General features: G+C 40.3%; 1 protein-coding gene across 1 annotated transcript in view; it reads right to left on the bottom strand.

The window, feature by feature from the left end:
• The window catches only part of TTC3 (tetratricopeptide repeat domain 3), a 124,251-nt gene that overhangs the window by 22,685 nt on the left and 82,690 nt on the right, over positions 1 to 18,876 (bottom strand). The window contains exons 27-31 of the mRNA XM_006886780.1: positions 18,419 to 18,568; positions 11,425 to 11,564; positions 7,547 to 7,615; positions 6,106 to 6,202; positions 3,780 to 3,880 (exon numbers count right to left, since the gene is read on the bottom strand). Of these exons, the coding sequence (XP_006886842.1) occupies positions 3,780 to 3,880; positions 6,106 to 6,202; positions 7,547 to 7,615; positions 11,425 to 11,564; positions 18,419 to 18,568 (557 nt within the window). The remainder of the gene's footprint in view (positions 1 to 3,779; positions 3,881 to 6,105; positions 6,203 to 7,546; positions 7,616 to 11,424; positions 11,565 to 18,418; positions 18,569 to 18,876) is intronic.

Genomic DNA, 18,876 nt, shown 5'->3' on the forward strand with positions numbered 1-18,876 from the left:
TATACTACATTGAAACAGATGAGGGAGAAAACAGTTTAAAAGATATAGGTGATTAGGTATTTTTGTCATGACAGGAGTCCAGAGTGAAGGCTGCGTAGTGGAGTGGACCTGCAGGAGGGATTGTAAAACAATGAAATAATTTTTCTTTTACTTTTCCAAGAGGGTAGTGTCTTAGAGGGGAGAGCTGGGAGGGGAGAAAAGAACAACAATAAATGAATGGAAACCCAAAGTCTCTGTAAATTTTCATTGAAATTAATAATAAATAAAAAAAAATAAGCCACCAACCAACCAACCAACCAAACAAACAAAAAAAAGAAAGTATAAATCCCATGTAAGAAGAATACTAACAGATGAGGGAGTTAACAGCTTAAAAGCAATATATGATAGGGTATTATGGTTATGACAACAGTCCAGAATGAAGGTTGCATAGTAGAGTGTACTGGGGGTGGAGGGGGTATTGTATACCAATGAAGGAACTTTTTTTTTTAACTTTTCAAAGAGAAGAGCAAACTCGGGCGGGGGAGGGGTGGGCAGGGGGAAAACGCAACAATGAATGAAAGGAAATCCAAAATCTCTGTAAACGTTCATTAAAATTAATAAAATAAAATTTCAAAAAGAGAGTACTAACACTAGACTGAAAAAGCCCCTCTAGTGTTCTCAAGTTAGGTTTATTTTCAAAATGAAACCAACCAAAAACAGGTAAAAATTATGCTGCATTTAAAAAATTCAGCATGGGGGGTTTCCAAGATGGCGGGCGGCAGTGGAGACAATGTGGCGAGCTGCAGCAGCAGTGGACCGCTTGGAGGAGGGCCACCAGGGCCTTCTACAGACCTCTGTTTATTGATAAATGAACAGTTAAAACACTTGATGACTGGTCTTTGGTGTGACTGAAGCTCAACATCAGGAGATCAAGGATTCCCAGGGAGGAATGAGTGAGTCCTTTGGCCCCGGCCCCCTGCTACCGAGCCCACACCGCTGCCGCAGCTCCATGAGGCTCCCACCGCAGGACCCCAGGGATACCCTCACGTGGGATGGATGGTGGGCACCGCCCCCCTCACCCCAAGGCTGGTGCAGCAGAGCTGCCACACCACAGCAGAGTGGACTTGTTCTGGGGAGAATTCTTGGAGCCAAGATGGTGGAGATGGGAGAAGCAGCAGCAGGTTCGGGTTTCTTTGGGCTGGCCAGAGAGGAAGCTCACCAATACAATGGATTGATCAGAGTCACTGCAGAGCTGTCTACAACTTGATGGCACTTAACAGTAGCATCATGTCCAAGACGGCAGATATCCTAAATGCACCACATCTTTTGATCTGTTGAATGCCTCTGCCAAGAACAGTTTAGACCTGGGGGGAGTCTGTTCACCACTCTCAGGTTCCCTCTACATTTATAAAGGGGGAGGGCAGTGACACCTACTTCAAATTACAGTATGACCACTTATTGGAGGCGGGGTGCGGGGGGTAAAGGTAGCAGTGCTGGAATTGGGGACCCTGTCCCTGACCACATGGTCTTTGGTCAGGTGAGGGGTCTGGACTTGGGTCGGGGGGACTTTGGTGGGGGAGTGTGCCAGCCAGCCCCTAGAGTGTGTCTCCTGGCCCTCGGCGGGGTGTCGTCCAGCCCTTGGGGTGGCTATATGGCCCTTGGAGAGAGTTCGGCCCTCGGCTTGGGGTGAGCCGTCTTTGGCCCTCAGGGTGAGCTCCTCAGCCCTCAGGTTCTGCCATCCGAACCCTGGGTAGAAAAAACTGCCTAGGGTGTACAGAGAATTTTATCTAGGTTACTTTCCTCCACCCTCTCCCCCAGTACACCAGTAAGTAACACCCCCAAAGCCCTTCTATTTGTAACTCACAAGTTTGTTCTCTCTAGGTTTGCTCCCTTTCCTATAGGTAACCTTAACACTGAGTTTTACTCCAGACCTGACCCTGAACCGAGTTCCAGAGACAAAAAGGAAATACAACTGCCAGCTAAGGAAGCAAAAGAGGATGGAGCCTCAGGGTTCAACCAGCCATCCCCATTGGGCCCACTCGGGAAAATACTTTGCAGTCCAGAGGGGAGTAAATGTCAGGAAAATATTTTCTAATAGAACAAAAAGGCAAACAGCTTTAACCCAAGACCACCAGTAAGGTGATAAAGTGTGCTCCCTTTCCGCCTTCACATCAACGCCCCTGTTGGCATGAAGAAGCCAGAGAGTCTGCGCCCAATTCCCAAATGAGAAACCCACAAGTTAATAAGACAATTTGTTTAATCACCATTGGACTATGCTTACCATTGCCCTGTATCATCTGGTCTCCACTCGACCTTTTTCATTTCCTTCACCTGCTCCCCTCACCAACCAAATTATGCAGCCCTGCAATTTTCATCCTTGCCCATCCTCACCCTTATGCTCCCAACCCTCACCTCCTGGTATCCCCAACATGTTTTTCCCAATAAAATAAAAAAAATCAGCATGTGTGATTATTCTTTTTTAGTGATATTCTCCTACTCTGCCATTAAAATTGAAATTGTAGCCACTATAGAAAAATAAATTTGCAAAATATTTAGAAAGTCTTAAAAAATGTGATCATCATTCCAGAAATGTACCACATGGAAACAATAATGTTCATAGGGATATGGCTACAAATTTGTTCACTAAGGGCAGCTTATAGTCATAAAAATTCCCAAATAATCGAACTATCTTTTCAGTGGTAGCTGATAAATCAGGACTCATTTGCATGCTAGAATTCTCCCCAGTTTTCAAAATTAAGTTGGATAAATGGAATGATCCATAGGAAAGAAATTCCTTTTATGTTAATCAGTGGAACACACACACACATTCCTTCCTCCAAATACTTGTGGACAACAGAGCCCACAAGACACTGTTCCATATCCCATTCCAGTGTCCAGCAACTGTGGTCTTAAAAGCTTACAGGCAACCAGCTAAGGTGCAACTACTGGTCGCCTGTCCAGAACAAAGGGGAGGGTGGAAAGCAAAGATTCATGGAAACAATCTATCCAGGGCCTGACAGACCACAAAAACCTCAACCTCTTGAAATCAGAAGAACTAGATCTGGATACCACTGCTGATTACTCTTAAAGGGATCACAGGAGAAGGTCCTTGGCAGAGAGAGTGGAAAAACATGAAGCAAAACTAAAAAAACAAATGGGCCAGGCTAAATATCTGAGACAGACTAGCAGAACCTCCATCACTGTGTCGCTTAGTCATCCTTTGAACCTGGAGTGAAACTAACCCCAGTGGTTCAACTTTCACCCAAACAATGTTGTTGTAACTGTTAGGTGCCACTGAGTCCACTATGACACATCATGACCCTGTGAACAACAGATCTGAGCCCTGCCCTAGCCTGAGCCATCCTCATGATCTCGGGTATACTCAGCCCATTATTACAGTCACAGTGTCAATCTATCATGTTGGGAGTCATCTTCTCTTTCAGAGATAGAGAAAGGTTCAAACAATAAATAGGCCTATAAGGCGAAAAAAAAAATATCAGAGAGGTAGTCATAGGAGTACCAACCACATAGAAAGTATTTATAAGATAAAGCCCAAAAGCAGGAAGGGGTATGATGGAAGAATTAATGGAAACAAAGATCACAGGGGAAAACAGGTGTTTGATTCTTTTATGGATACTGTCATTAACATCATAAAACAAAATGTGTATGAATACGGTTAAAGAGAAACTCATTTTACCCATAAACATTGACTAAAATCACAATGCAAAACTATGTAAAAACAGTCAGTGACAATTTTAATGTGGCACAGTAGGATGAACTCAGGTGAGACTGAGTGGTACCTGGCATGCTTTTTCAGGAACTCAATATAGGATTTCCCCTTTGCTTGAGTGACCTCTAGGTTCCACACATGCATTTCCTTCCAGCATTCAAGCACAGATACCTGGCATTAGATAAGGAAATGTCTTAAGTATTTTAAAAGCAACAAAACAAAACAAAAAAGGAAGAAACTATGTTGATATTTGTTGTTGGGTTCTGCCAAGTGGTTACAACTTTACAGCAAGCCCTGTGATAAGGAGAATTGCTCATAGAGTTCTGTGAGTCAACCTTTATGGTGCCAACCATTGCATCTTTCTTCTTTCTAGTCATTGGATGGTTTGAATCATCATCTTTTTATTAGTTGTTGTCATTTGCCATGGAGTCAGAATCGACCCTTAGTTGACCCTCCAGCAGGTTTTCAGAGGCTGTAAATTGCATGAGAGGAGACTGCCCATCCTTCTCCCATGGAGCAGCTGGCGGATTCAAACCACATACCTTTGGGATTGCAGCACAGCTTCTTACCAGGAGGCTGCCAGAGGTCCCTTTTTATGAGTAGTTTAGGACCTTAACCCTTAGCCACCATAGCTCCTTTGTTGGATAAAACTGTGCTGTGCTCATAGATAGGGCACTGTACTTGTTTGGAGGACACCATTCAAGTAAGATTAGTGCTTTTAAGGGTTACAATTCAAAGTGATTTTTCAAATCATTTTCAGATGATCTCCACTTCTAAAATTACTGCCATATTCATTCCTACTCCAGTTAAAGAAATCTATGTACATGATTTTTCATTTTTATTACCTTTTTCATAGTAATGGTTTTATTTTTATTTGTACAACTCTAATATTTCCATGGAGCTCCGATGGCCTAGTGATAAAAAGCTGTACTGCAATTCCAAAGGCATGTGGTTTGAATTCACCAGCTGCTCTTTGGGGAGAAGTATGGGCAATCTCCTCCTATGCAGTTTACTGTTTCTGAAAACCTGCTGGAGAGTCACTTATGGGTCAGTTCCTACTTAAGGGCAAACCAAAACAACAACAAGAAGCTAGTTTCGGTTTTGCTCAAAATGACATATGAAAACAATAACCAGAACATCATTATGTTCTAATTTCACTCATTTGAGTATAATAAAAATGTTTGAAAATAGAAAAAGAGAAAGACACAGTACAGTTTCAATAATACTATACCAATGTATCAATATTTGCCTTTAATGATACAAGTCTCAAATGTGAAACATTCCTATCACTCTATGCTTCAGTTATGACAAGCACAGAACATGGTCCTATGATCCTGCCCAGGGCAAGTGGAACCTGTCCAGAAGGTTGTTTCGGAATTAAAAGCCCCATGGTACTTGTTCTCGGCTTTGAAAACAACTGAGAGTCTTTCATAAGATCCAATAACTAGATCTATGGCTTTCTCATGAGCCAACTAAACACCATCATGAGAATAAAATCAGACACTATGAGAATCATTACAGAATCAAAGCAGTTCAAAAACAGACATGGATATATTATCCACAGAGTAAGGGCACTGTTATGGATTGAACTGTGCCCTCCAAAATTAGTTCAAATCCACCAGTTGCTCTGAGGGAGAAAGATGGGCAATCTCCTCCCATGCAATTTACAGTCTCTGAAAACCTGCTGGAGGGTCAGCTACGAGTCAGTTCAGACTGGATGGCAATGAGTAAGTGAATTTTGGTTTATGAACCCCTATCAGTACAGGGTGTGCGTGAACTCAATCACTTTTGAGATATAAAAGAGCAGACTATGCTCAGGGGCAAGCACTGATGTCAGGAGGAGATCACTAAGAAACCTATTATGAACAGCTGAACAAGGCAGGACATTGTGGGATCATCATGTCAAACTGCAGATGGATGCAAGCACAGCCAAGACGGTCAGGTGGTGACTCACAGTGACCTGTACACACATGAGAAGGAAAGTGTGTGTGGTCCAGGGCCAGCCTTCCAATCCTGGCTGTATTCACACCCAGCTGCAGCCACGGTATCAATCCATTCCTTGGAGGTCTTCCTCTTTTTCTATGATCTAAAAATAAGTGTGTGAATCTCAACCAACTAGAAGTCCAGTGGCTAACCATCTATGCCACCGAGGGACTCAAAAAAGGTACAAGCAAGGGAGGAAAAAACAGTTGGTTTTTAGGAAGCTAGATTACAGGTGAAAGGAAAATTTTTATTCCCAACACTCATCAGCATAACAGTGATGCTTCCAGAATAATTAAACACACACACACACACACACACACACACACACACACACCCCCGTGCAAACAAGAAACAACTGACATTTTACAACATTGTCACTCTCCAGTTGCCGTGGGCACCAACCTGAGACTCACCTCTGCATCAATGAGCCTTTCACGGGCTTTTTCATAATCCTCTTTTCCTTTCTTTATGCTTTCTTGCAATTTTGCTTTCTCATTTGCAAATCTGTTTCTGGAAAAATTAAAGAAAAAGAAAGAAAAGTTTCTTAAAAAAATTCAGCCCCCCCCCAAAAAAAAAATTCAACCCATGATCATAAAGGCTGAAGCCAGGCTGGCTTTGGAATCATGTCCCAAATGCCTTACACATAACCTCTGGTGGAGTAACTCCATTCCTAATATGTTACCACACAGCACACAGATGCATGGGGAGCAGTGAGAGGATGAGAATCTTGCAGGAGTGCTGAGAAACTGGTGAGGGCTTAGTAAGGCTCCCTTCCTTTCACCAGGGTGGTAGAGAGCAAGCTGACCACATTCACACACTTAGAAAAGTAGTCCTCCTTCAACCCAATAATTCCATTTTGACGCATACTGGAAGGCAGTAATCCAAACGAGAAAAGTTGTTCAAAGTAAAACTTTCATAAAAAGTTTAAATGTGAGAGAGTTCTGGTGGCTTAGTGGCAAGAAGCTGCACTGCAATCTCAGAGGTACTTGGTTCGAATCAACCAGATGCTCTGCTGGAGAAGGAGGGGCAATCTCTTCCTGTACCAGATCCAATTTGATGGTACACACACACACACACACAAATAATAAAATTGTTTTAAAAAGTTTAAATGTGGAAATAAAACAAAATGTTCCACAGAGGAGTGGGGAAAAAAGGGGTGGGGGTGTGGGGTCATGGCCATGACATAAACAGAAATGTATATATATTGCTGTCGTTGCTTGATAGTTGCCCTTGAGTGGATTTTAACTGTGGGCTCCCTTGGAGTGCAGAGTGGAACTGCTCCATGGGGCTTTCACGGCTATTGATCTTTTGGAAGTAGAGTGCCAGCCCTGTTCTTTGAGGTGAGTGTGAACTGCCAAACTTGTAGCTACTGGTTGATGGCTTAATTGTGTAAGTCACCAAGGAACTCCCTGGAAAATGTGTACATGGGACAGGATCAGGTGGGAAGAACAACACAACTGCTTAACACTGAACATACTGGTTACTACTATGCAAAAACATGTAATTCTATTAACAAATGTAGAACTGAAACTTATTTTAAGTTTATAACAAAATGTATTTTATGAATCTGATTGAAGAGTCAAACTAAGTCAAAATGTTTTAGGAATGCAGTTCGGTTTTAAAAATCAATTTAAGAAAAAGGTGTAATATAGGCAATATATTCAGGATTTCCTTGAATCGATAATGTGAAATAAAAGTAGAAACCTTGTAAAAAAATGTAAAAGAAAATAGAAAATTGTCTATATAATTATTTAAAATTAACAGAAAAGTATCAATATATCTATAGAAGCCTAGTGTGCTTGTGCCTATGGTACTAAAAATAATATATTAAAAATTAATTTAAGCTTAATTTGCCTGATTTCAAGGGATTCATCCAGATGTAATCCATGTTCCTCATCCTTTTCATCATTTTTCTGGGTACACCTATAAAACAATAATCACCACATTTTAATTAAATGTCAAAAGATTGTTTTCAAACATGATCCCACAGTGAATTCCCATATCCATGCAAATAATTCTTAATGCTTTATACATTTCTACGTTTTGCTTCTAGTATTAAATAGGCACATAACCTTGGGTCGTTTCCCTGGACTGGACATGCACGTTTCCCGTACACCTCGAAGGAGCCTCCCTTCTCCCTACGCTCTGAGCCACAAGCTCACGGTGAACGTCACCCTATCGCAGCCCTCTTCCTGCAGCACGTCTTAAGGTGGTTACAAGTACAGACACAGCTGACAGATGCTACAGGGATCGTCATTGGAATAACTAGTGGTTCTAATTAAATATGAAGATAGTTTTTGAATCTCTCAAATGAAACTTAAGGTCAATTTAAAACACACACAAAGGCTGTTAATATTTCAAAACAATGCATGTAGAACTGATTCTCAAGCCACCCCCTGCACAAACCCTTCTTCCATGCTATAATGGGGTGCCTTTAACAGAGTCATCTCCATGTGTTAAAAATCCCAAGTTTCCACCTAGAAACTTGCAAAACAAGCTTAAAATGCCATTTTATTATTCTATAAAACCTTTCCTCTCTCCTTTGCATCATCCCATAAATCATAAGCTCTTTATGTCCTACTTATTGCCTAACAAATACAAAGTATGATCTAACGGCAGAAGCATCAAATAAATCATTCTTCATATCTTTTGTGTCTGTGAGAGAGACCTAAAACATTTTAAAATTTTCTTTCAAAATTTAAATATATAAAAAAAATTTAAATATAAAATTTTAGCTTGAAAGCATTTATTTGGAAAGTGCAGAAAAGATAAGAGCAGTCTCTGGCTTATTTCCAAATAGTGACTGGGGGGAAAAAGCAAATATATTAATAAGTGAATAAATTTCAAGTTTATTCCTTAGCATATATGATGAACTTTTACACTAGCACAGAAAAAAACCTGCTTCTGAGAGTGTATAACAATTACAGAAGTATAAATATCCATTTAATAAATATGCATTTTAAAAAATAATTTAAGATAATTAAGACTGGACATGCTCAACTACCAAGAGGCACACAATTTTACAGATATTGTAGCTTTCATAAAAGCATTTTAATAATGAAACTGATATTGAGAGAATATTCAAAGTGATGTGTCATAGGGAGTTGATGTACTGTACTCCCTCATTATTCTTCTTCTTTTTTTAAAATTTATTATTAATGTTAATGAAAATTTACAGACTTTGGATTTCCTCCCTCATTCTCCTAAGGGCTACCTAAAATTCCTCCAAATGCAATCTTAGCAAGACTCTGAGGTAAAGATCATTTGGCATGGTGAAAATTAAAACTACAAATGTCTTTGCAAATTAAGTCCATGAACTATGCCTTCCATCATCCATGCTTCTTGATAGTTACTGCCCTCTTGAACTGGAGCCAGGGTTGCAACTTATTTTAAGCAACAGGATGCGGCGGAAGTGATGCTGTGTCAGTTCTGGACCCGAATCCTAAGGAGGTCTGGCAGTTTTTGCATCTGTACTCAGGAACTAAGAGCTGCTGCCAAAAAAGCCTGACTACCATGTTAGACACCACATGGAGAAACCATACAGAGTAAGTCACATTTGCAGGCCACATGGAAAGAAATTTAAACTCAGCTAGCCCAGCCCCAGCCAAGGTGCCAGGGGCATGCAGCCACACCAGGGACCACTGGCAAGGCCAGAGGAATTGCCCAGACAACCTGAACCCAGACTGCAGGATCATGAGTAAAGAAAACAGCAGTTCATTTCAGGAGTAGGTAACTGATACAATTCATCCAAGGAATCACACAATCACTGTTTGGGGAGAGGGAGTTAGGAATGGATCACAGAAGATCATAAAACAAATTCAGCCCATGTGCTGGATTGAACTGTGTAAATCGTAACCCTTACACATGTGGATGTCAACCCTCTGGGAAGCAGAGTTCTGCTGTATTAATGAGGCCATATGAGTGTGGGCTGGGAGGGGTACAAAGAGCAGATTATGCACAGAAGCAAGCAGCAAGCGCAGATAAGGAACGCAGACCTCACCACATGAAGCTCTCCAAGGAACCCACGAACAGAAGCTAAAAAGAGACAGGGGCCTCCCCAGAGCAAACAGAGAGAAACAAAGCCTAGTCATAGAGCTAGAGGCCTGAATTTGGACCTCTATCACCTAAACTATGAGAAAATAAAGTTCTGTTTGCTAAGGCCACTCCTTTGTGATATTTCTGTTATAGCCGGTGCTGACGTATGGAGTTGTCATTTAAGTATGACAAGTCACTGGGACTGCCAGCCATAGGAGAGGGGGGCTGCCATACCTAAAGACCTGGAGTGCAGACACACCTCAGAGGTGAAGGGGTGGGATGGACTCAGAGAATGGGGTTACATGAAGCACAGAGAGGACAGTCGGTGTCTTGGAAGGCAGGTGGGGATCACGTCCAGGGCTGCGGAGCCTCCATCCAGAATCAAGAGAGCAGGGCCACTGGCCAGCGACTAAAGGGCAGGACCACTGCCCAGATGATCCCAAAGAATAGACAATTGATTTTAGACCTTGAGAACGAATATAATTTGTTTTGCAAGGCTTTAGACTTTTCTGGTGCCCATGAGCCCTTCTTTCCTTCCATTTCTCCCATCTGTAATGGAAATATCTATCTGGTACCTACCTCACCATTGCAAACAGATAGCCTGGATTCTAGATTTCACAGGTGGAAAGGAACTTTGCCTCTGAATGGAACAAACTCAGCGCCATACTTGATCAGAGATGATTCAGAAGATGAGATATTCAATTTAGAGGTGATGATGAAATGGGTAAGATTTTTCAGGTTTATGTGACAGGTTGAGAGTGTTTTCTATGTGGAAAGGACATGCATTCTGGGAGGTCCCATAGGTGAAATGTTATGGATCTAACTGTGGTCCCCAAAATTATGTACTGTAAATCTTAATCCCTGTTTGTGGACACAATCCCATTTTGGAATAAGGGTTTCTATGTTATGTTAATGGAGCCATGTCAAATATAGGGTTTTAAAATCAATCCTGAGTTATATAAAGAGCAGAATAGGCAGAAGCAAACAAGCACAGGTGAGGAAGAGAGATGCCACCAAATGAGAGTCTTTAAGGAACCAAGAACAGAAGCTGAAAAGAGACAAGGACTTTCCCCCAAAGCCTGCAGAGAGAAGAAGCCTTGGGCCTTGAGCCGGGCCCTGAATTCACACTCCTAGCATCCTAAACTGTGAAGAACTAAATTTCTGTTGGTTGAAGCCCCCTATTATGTGTGGCAGCACTAGGTAACGAAGATAAGCTCTCAGCAATGATGCTCAGGTTTGTCTGTATTAACAAACCCTTCACACTACAGAACCAAGCTCTAATAATTTTAAGATTCAGGATGAACATAATTGTAAGTTATCTTGTAACAGAATCTTGGTGCTGGAAAGAACCTTAGCATCAAACTAACCCTCATTTTACAGATAAGGAGAATGAGGGTGAAAGGCAGCATTCACAGTAAAGAGCAATATTAAGACTAGAAAGAAGTCAATTTTTTACTGATTCTTAGTCCCATTTTTATATAAATTATCTTAGATGAAAATTTTAGGTGAGCTAATTTCCCAACAGGTGAATTCTAAAATTAGATAAAACCAGTATGAATGTGGTATCTGAAACACTGTGTATAAATTCTTACTTTGCTTGATATAGTTTGAAAAATGACTCAGAAATGTTAAAATAACTTAAATCCCCAGGTTATTTTTCTTAAAACAACAACTATTGCTTTTCAATTGTTACTTACGTTTCACTTGCAGTGTGAAGCCTTTTGACTTTCTTCTTCAGTGCTTTTAGTTTTTCTTGATTTTCTTTTTTCTGCTGCTGCCATTGTTTAGTTTCTTTTTCCAAATCTTGGGTGAGCCACTCTAATTCCACTTTGGAGATCTACAGACATTTTAGGAAGTTTTTAAACGAAAGGTAAGCATTATGTAAAGAAAACAGCCTGAAAGGTTAAAGGGCAAGAACTATGACAATGTAACAGATGAAACAAAACTTGAGTTCTGTGAAAATTTCTGTGACATTTTATAGAGCTCACCCCTGAGACAGGCTATGCTACCACCTCTAAGGCCTAGGGTACAAAGACACCCAAATGGATGGAGGGAGACAGGCATGTTAATGTACAACAAGAGAGCCAATGTTAAGAATATATGGTAGTCAGGAAGTGTTTTCAAATCAGTGATTTTTGTTTATACTGGTTTACATAAATAATTTCCTCCCCATTTGATCCCAGTCTTCAAAAATGACCCTGGATTATGGAGAATGACTAAGCAGTGGGAATGGTATAAAGTAGAAGGAGAAAAAAATAAGGTGTGTTTGGACACGAGGTGCTATGTGGCTGCAGAACAAAGTCTGAGAATTGAAGAGAAGTGGTTCAGGTTCCAGTTGAAAAGGGCCTTGTAAACCAAGCTAAGGAATCCAGCCTCGCTCCTTCAGACAAGTGTAGTCAGTCACTGAAAGACCTTAAGGAGGATAACGGAGTATTAAGATTTTAGATTTTTCCTGTGACTCTAAATAACAAACAGATTTTAACAATGACACACACACACACACACACACACACACACACACACACACACACACACACTTATCTGTGCATATACACACAAATGCAAAAAAAAATCACATTACTTTTGGAGCTGTATTCTGGGGAGATGTATTCCGGTATTCCTATACGATCTTAAAAAAATAACTCAGGTTAGGTTAGCATCATTAAACTGATTTTATAATCCACTTATAGATTATAACTCTCAATTATAAAAATTCCAGATTAGAGGAAGGGAAAAAAATCTCCTAAAAGAACAATGCAAAAATAAATAAACAAAAGCAGAATGCAACAGTGCAGGGCAGAGACGATGACGGTAAGAGCAGGAAGGACAAAGAAAGAGAAGAACTTAGGAAGATGAGAAATTGTAAGAATAGGTGTCCAGTTGGATATCTGATATGAAACTGAAAACAAATTTTCAATTAGGAGGAATTAACAAAAATTCCATTAACAAAACCAGGAAAGGTAGGAAAGTCTATGAGTGAGAATCAACTTAAATGCCAGGAGCCAGAATTAATTTAAAGACTTAAAGGTTTTAAAATTAGAGCTGATGGGGTAGGATAGAAAGAAACAGGGAATTGGCCTAGATGTAGATGTTTTAAATAAGGTAAATCTATGAATAAACAAAATATAATACAAAATAAGGATAAGAACTTGGACTTTTTTCATAGGACCAGAGCAGAAATTTTTACAAGAGTTTTCACAAAGACTACAAATCAAAGGGAAAAAAATCTACTAAAAAAACAAACCATACTTGAAGGCTTCAGATCAAAGAAAGCCATAATTATAAGCCAGGCTTATTTATACATTATAGGTGTTTCTAAATGTATTTATTTAACACAGGCAAAATTTATTTCCTAAACACAAATTAGCACACCATCTTCGTTCCCCGTACGGGCCACCAAAAAAAAAAAAAAAAAAAAAAAGCACACCATCAGGTTGGTTGTGTGGTGGGTAACTCTTCTCCAAGATGGATAACTCCCACCTTATTAATGCCTGTCAATTCAAAATTCAATTTACAAGTTGTTTGGCTGCAATCTGGAACAAATTTCCTCATAATAAAATCACGCTTGCAACCCAATTTTAAAACCCTATTAAATTAGACATCTCAAATGTAGAATAGCTATAGTCTGGGTTCTGGGAGGCCAGGGAAGAAAAGGAGGAAAATGAAGAATTTTCTCTGATACAGTTTTGAAACAAAGTACATCTGTCATTAGCTGCCTCTCATCTCTTTGTACTTGGATCCGTTCTCTGGGGACCCTAGCTCTCTCTGTATGCTTAATTCTCACTAGATTTCTGACTCAGGTGCATGCTCACCCCCAAGGAGTTCATTCTCCAGAAATGGCTCTTCTTTCTCTCTTTCCCTTCAAGTTCCTACTAAGAGTCTGATTACAAGATGGCATTATGGCGAATCAACATGCTCTTGAATCTCAGTAATTCTCTAATCTAGATGGAGTTTGCATCCATATTTATTTGGCAAGTCTGTCTGCTTTTTAAAATATATTTATGTGATTCTTCTGGTCTGGCTACTGAAGGAATGTACGAGATACCAGTCAACACCTCAAGCTATGTAACAAAGAGAAAAGACAAGACAAGGTTTTGAAGCACTCTTATTAACACTTCCTCCCAAGGCTGGGTACCCCTCCTCTTAAGACACACTTTGTATATCCTTCATTTGTTGTTTTGGAAATTTCCTTTGAAGCTACAAATTCTAAATGTTTTATTTCCTTTTCAAAGTATTCTGTAACAGGGGTTTGGGTGCAGCCACATACTTATAAATACCAGTTGTTAGAAGAACACAGGGTAGCTCTATCTGTAAAGAATGGCAATGACATCTTAAAGGCGGCAGTTCAAATCCATGAGCAGCTCTTCAGGAGAATGAAGAGCAATCTCTTCCCATTCTGTTTACAGCCTCTGAAAACCTGCTAGAGGGTCAGCTATGAGTTGGTTCCAACTTGACAGTAATGAGTTTATCTGATAAGTAAAAAATAGGTGAGAGGTTTGTTGCTGTTTTTTTAAAGAAAAGTTCAACACCTATCTTTCTCTAGCTGAGAAAAAGCATTTATGTTGTTGCTGTACTGTCCAGTTAGATGTGACGTGCAACTAACCTTCCTCTTCCATGCCAGAGAGGGTCCGTACATCTTTCTCTCAGAGCAGCTGGCCGACTTATGCAGCCTGCCTTTGGGTTGGCACCATAACTGCTTACTTCTAGGCCACCAGAGTACAGCTAGGCCAATAAACTGCATATAGAAAGAAGTCCAGTTTATATAGGAAGCTCAGTGAGTAAACATCTGGCAGTTAACTGAAAGGGTAGTAGTTCAAACACACTAGCCACTTCCCAGGAGAAGAATGGGGCAATTCTATTCTCTCCTATAGGCTCACTGTAAGTCAAAATCAAACTTGGCAGCAAAGAGGTATTTTTTGTTTGTTTTGTAAGTAATACAGTATCTATATTAATATTTCTAATAGTTAAATATGACTTACAGGCATCAGAGAAACATTTAAACAACAAACATTAAGTTTTTTTTGCAAGTTGACATTCTATTGTTCTAACAGTTGCTTAATTAAATCCTCTGGCTTCATACTTGCTTTAGGGAAGTTTATTTGTTTGTTTTTTATGTCCTGATAGGTTCTCTGGAACCTGAAGTTCCTTCTTAGGCTGAGTAGTGACCAGTCACTGAGGACAACAGTTTAGCTGCAGCAAGGTGGGGTCTCTTCCCTCAGAATAGACAGTCAGTCTACACAGCTTCCCTGGGAAATTATGATTTAAGAAAAAGTTGAATGGACTGAGAATATATATACATTTCTCCTGCTTCAGCCTTAAACAACAAGGTCCTTTAAGATTTCAGAGTACTATCAGAGAGGGAGGAGGGTTGATTCAGGTAGCTTGCAAATGCTGAGTCCAACTGTTCTCAGGCAGAAGAGGCTGAACAACAGTTTGGTGAAGTTCCCTTGGGTGGAGGGACCAGTTCTGTTGCTATTTTCCTTGTCTAAAAGCTCAGTGCTCCTGAATTTGCTGAGTCATTCCTGAGACTGAACTGTGTGTCATGCTTAACACACTTGCACAATCCTGCACCTGTCCAAGTTTAGTTCTACTGCCATGATCTGTGTTGACTCAGCTCCCTTGCAGCTCAAAGGCAGGCCTATCACATTTCTTGCCTATGTGAGGCTTCTATTCTGAGCCAATGACTTCACCAGGCCTCAGTCATCTGGAAGATGATGGGCAACTACAAGGTTATGTGGGGGTGTAATAAACGCCTTGGCAGCAACCACCTAATGGAGTTTAGGTATCAAAACGCACAAAGTATTACATCCTACATATTTATAGCTCAGTGGCTGAAAATTCTCCATGAGTTCATCTGCTGTTTGGCTAACCATCTTTTAGTGACTTAACTCTTCTATAATGCTAAACCAGCCAGTCATCATGACTTTGTCTCTCACCCCATAAAAGACAATGATCCCTTGAACTCTTCTCTAAAAAACTTCTATTAGTTTAATGATCTACCCTTAAAGACCCTGGGATGTCTTTTTTTTTTTTTAGAAAATGTACTTTTAGGCTTTTTTTTTTTTTAAAAGAAATAAGCAAACAAAATAAACATTGTTCCAAAACAATCTGAGGTGCTTTCATGGATAGAAGAATCTGTTCTGGAGAACAATGTATTAGAATTTTGTAAATAAATTAGTATATTAAAATAAAGAAATTATTTCAAAAGACAAGGACCTCTGATGGACTAGTGGTAAGGAGCTGTGCTGCCAATCCAAGGGTACATAGTTCAAATCCACCAGCTGATCTGTGGGAGAAGATGGACAGCACCCTCCCGAGTGATTTACAGCCTCTGAAAAGCCACCAGAATGTCAGCAATGAGTGAGTTCCGACGGCATCTAACAGTAACAACTGAAAAAGACAAAGATAAATAGGTAAAGAATATAGAATAAAAGACAAGAATGGAAGCATGACATCAGAAGTGGATCACATGAGGGTGCAGTCATTTGTTAGAAATAGTTTTACAACTTTCTGGTACACATGCCCAAAGCGGAAACACAGTATCCACAAAATAAAAAGAAAGTCGGGCAGTGAAAGCAGAGAGATGCGACACCCTAGGGCCTCGCTAGAGCCTAGAGGATGCTGCTCAGAAGGTCCACACAGGGCCTGGCACCTCCAAGAGCATAAAAAGACATACTCACCAAGGGAAAGAAGGGATAAAAGCCTCCCAACACACAAGTAGTAAAGAAAGCCACAATTATCACAGAACGTGCAGGTCTGATGTTCTCTGATGTTCTCTGATAGAACATGTTCTGAGCAAAGTTACCTTTGCTAGCTTTCCTGGATGTACTTAAATCTCAACATAGAGGTTTCTTAATTATGGTTCCGTTATGGCATTTCTCTTCTTTTTATATCTACCCTAGTTACTTATCAAGACTTCCAGAACAAATTCCTTCTTCCACAATGGACTAATGTCTCTTTGATATCTCTAAAAAAAAAAAAAAGGGCAGAAGTTTTTTTAAAAAAAAGAAACCATGATTTCCTCATTACTCTATTTCCTTTAAATCTGGTCATGGCAATATTAATCACAGTAGTCAAGTTATGTATAATTGACAGCCAATTCTATGTAAGCTGCTCAAGAAGATGTTAAACAAGATGCTCTTAATGGAGATGATTCCAGTACACCTAAGCTCCATGTGTGAGTCTTAGAATGCTTTTTGGGACTAGTAACTGTAGGAATAACAATGATGGCAGCCAACACTTACCACACTTACTATGTAGTGCTTTAAAAGTACTGTGGTGTTAAGTCTCTATGGTTCAAAATGGCTTTCCTAGCCACTTACTTCCACGCCATGTGGATGAGCAGGAATATGCAAATAGGGTCTGGTTGCCTATCCACAAAGGGATTGGCTAGTTTGCCACTAAACTGAGCTGCAGTAAGAGAATTTGAGTATCTTATCGTCAGCAAAAAAAGCATCAGAGTGCCCTTGAGGGCCAGAGATTTTTGCACCAGTAGCAGCAGCCACAGCAGCAAACAAGAGGTCTGCTGTGAGACAGAGCTGGCCTCGGACTGCTACCTCTTGCAGCCAGAACCAGGAACTTTCACTCAAGTTTGCTCTCAAGAGGGAGGAGACACCAGAAATGGCAGGACTAAGAGCTTTGTTAATGGGGAATTCTGATGGTCAAGTGGTAAGAAACTGTGCTGCAACCTCAAAGGCATGAGGTTTGAACCTACCAGCTGCTCCACGGGAGAGGGGTAGGCAATCTCCTCTCGTACTATTTACTGCGCTTCTGAAAACCCGCTGGAGGGTCAATTAGGTGTCTGTTCTGACTCTATGGTACACTATAATAACAACAAGAGCTTTATAACACTGGCCAAAAGCCGTGAGGCCGAAGGGCACCTTAGCATGCTTGAGAAGCTGTCCTAAATAAGAAACTGTATCCTGTTGCCAACTGAAATGATATCTGATTAACTTCCTTAAAAATCCTCATAATTGTGAGTACGGTTTTGTGTTTTCTGTGAACTAAATGCAATAGACTTTGGACCCACTAGAGCAGTAAGACTGGTGTGGGAATTAGGTGACTGACGTTTGGGAGTGTGGGGGACATGTGGGGCCTCATGGGAAGTGGTTTTGTGTTGTGGATGATGATGATGATGGCAGAGGGGCAAGTTCCTTCTAGTGGAGTTACAGCCATTGATCTTTTAAAAGTATTAATCTATTTGATCTTCACAATAACCTTACAAAGGAAAACTATTACCCAAGTTTTCCAGATAAGAAGTTAAAGCTCAGAGAAGTAAAATAATTTGCTGAATGTCAGAATGAGTGTAGAACCTGAGGTAGACTTTTGGACAAGGCCATTCTGACTCCAGAACTAACATGCTGAACCTCAAAGCAAAGTCTTTCACTAGTTAACCTAGTTAACCAAGTAAATGAAAACACAATTTTAGTCAATTAACAAAATGTGATGAAAAATCCAATTCACAGTCCTTTCAGCTTTCTTAGAAGGCAATTTGGAAAGGTTTTCAAACAACATACACATACACAGCCCCAAAACAAACAAAATGCTGTCACTCCATTAATTCACAGAGAAACTCAAAACAGGCAGAAATGAGAAGGAATCCTGTCTTCAGTTACCAGCTGAGACAAGGACAGTTACACTTGTATTCTCCTGTCTACACATGCACAACTAAAGAGGCTTCGAGAGCATTACCTCACTCAGTTCCACATTTCTTCTCACATTTTCCTCCAGGTCCCTGATTGCTGCTAAGCCCTGGAATCTGGTTTGTTCAAAATTTTCATATGCGTTCTCAAGTTGCTCTTGTAGTTTCCTGTATTCTTTTTCAATTCTTGAAATATCTCCCTAAAAGTAAATTACAAATTCATTTAAAACACCTTTTTTTCTGAACATTCTTAAATAAGAATAAAAAGCAGATTAAAATTTCCAAAGGAAATGTCACAACAAAGTATTAAAAACTGCAGTGTCCTAGAGGGTAAGGAGGTGCACTGCTAACCCAAGAGCAGGTGGTTCGAATCCACCAGCTGCTTTGTGGAAGGAAGATGGTCAGTTTCCCCCCATGCAATTTGATAGCCTCTAAAAATCTGCTGGAGGGTCAGCTCTAAATTGGTTTCCACTCTACAACAATGAGTCAGAACTACTATAACTGGCTT

Source organism: Elephantulus edwardii, unplaced genomic scaffold (genome assembly GCF_000299155.1).
Source record: "Elephantulus edwardii isolate Elephantulus edwardi_28Jun2011 unplaced genomic scaffold, EleEdw1.0 scaffold00051, whole genome shotgun sequence".
NCBI classification, from domain to species: domain Eukaryota; kingdom Metazoa; phylum Chordata; class Mammalia; order Macroscelidea; family Macroscelididae; genus Elephantulus; species Elephantulus edwardii.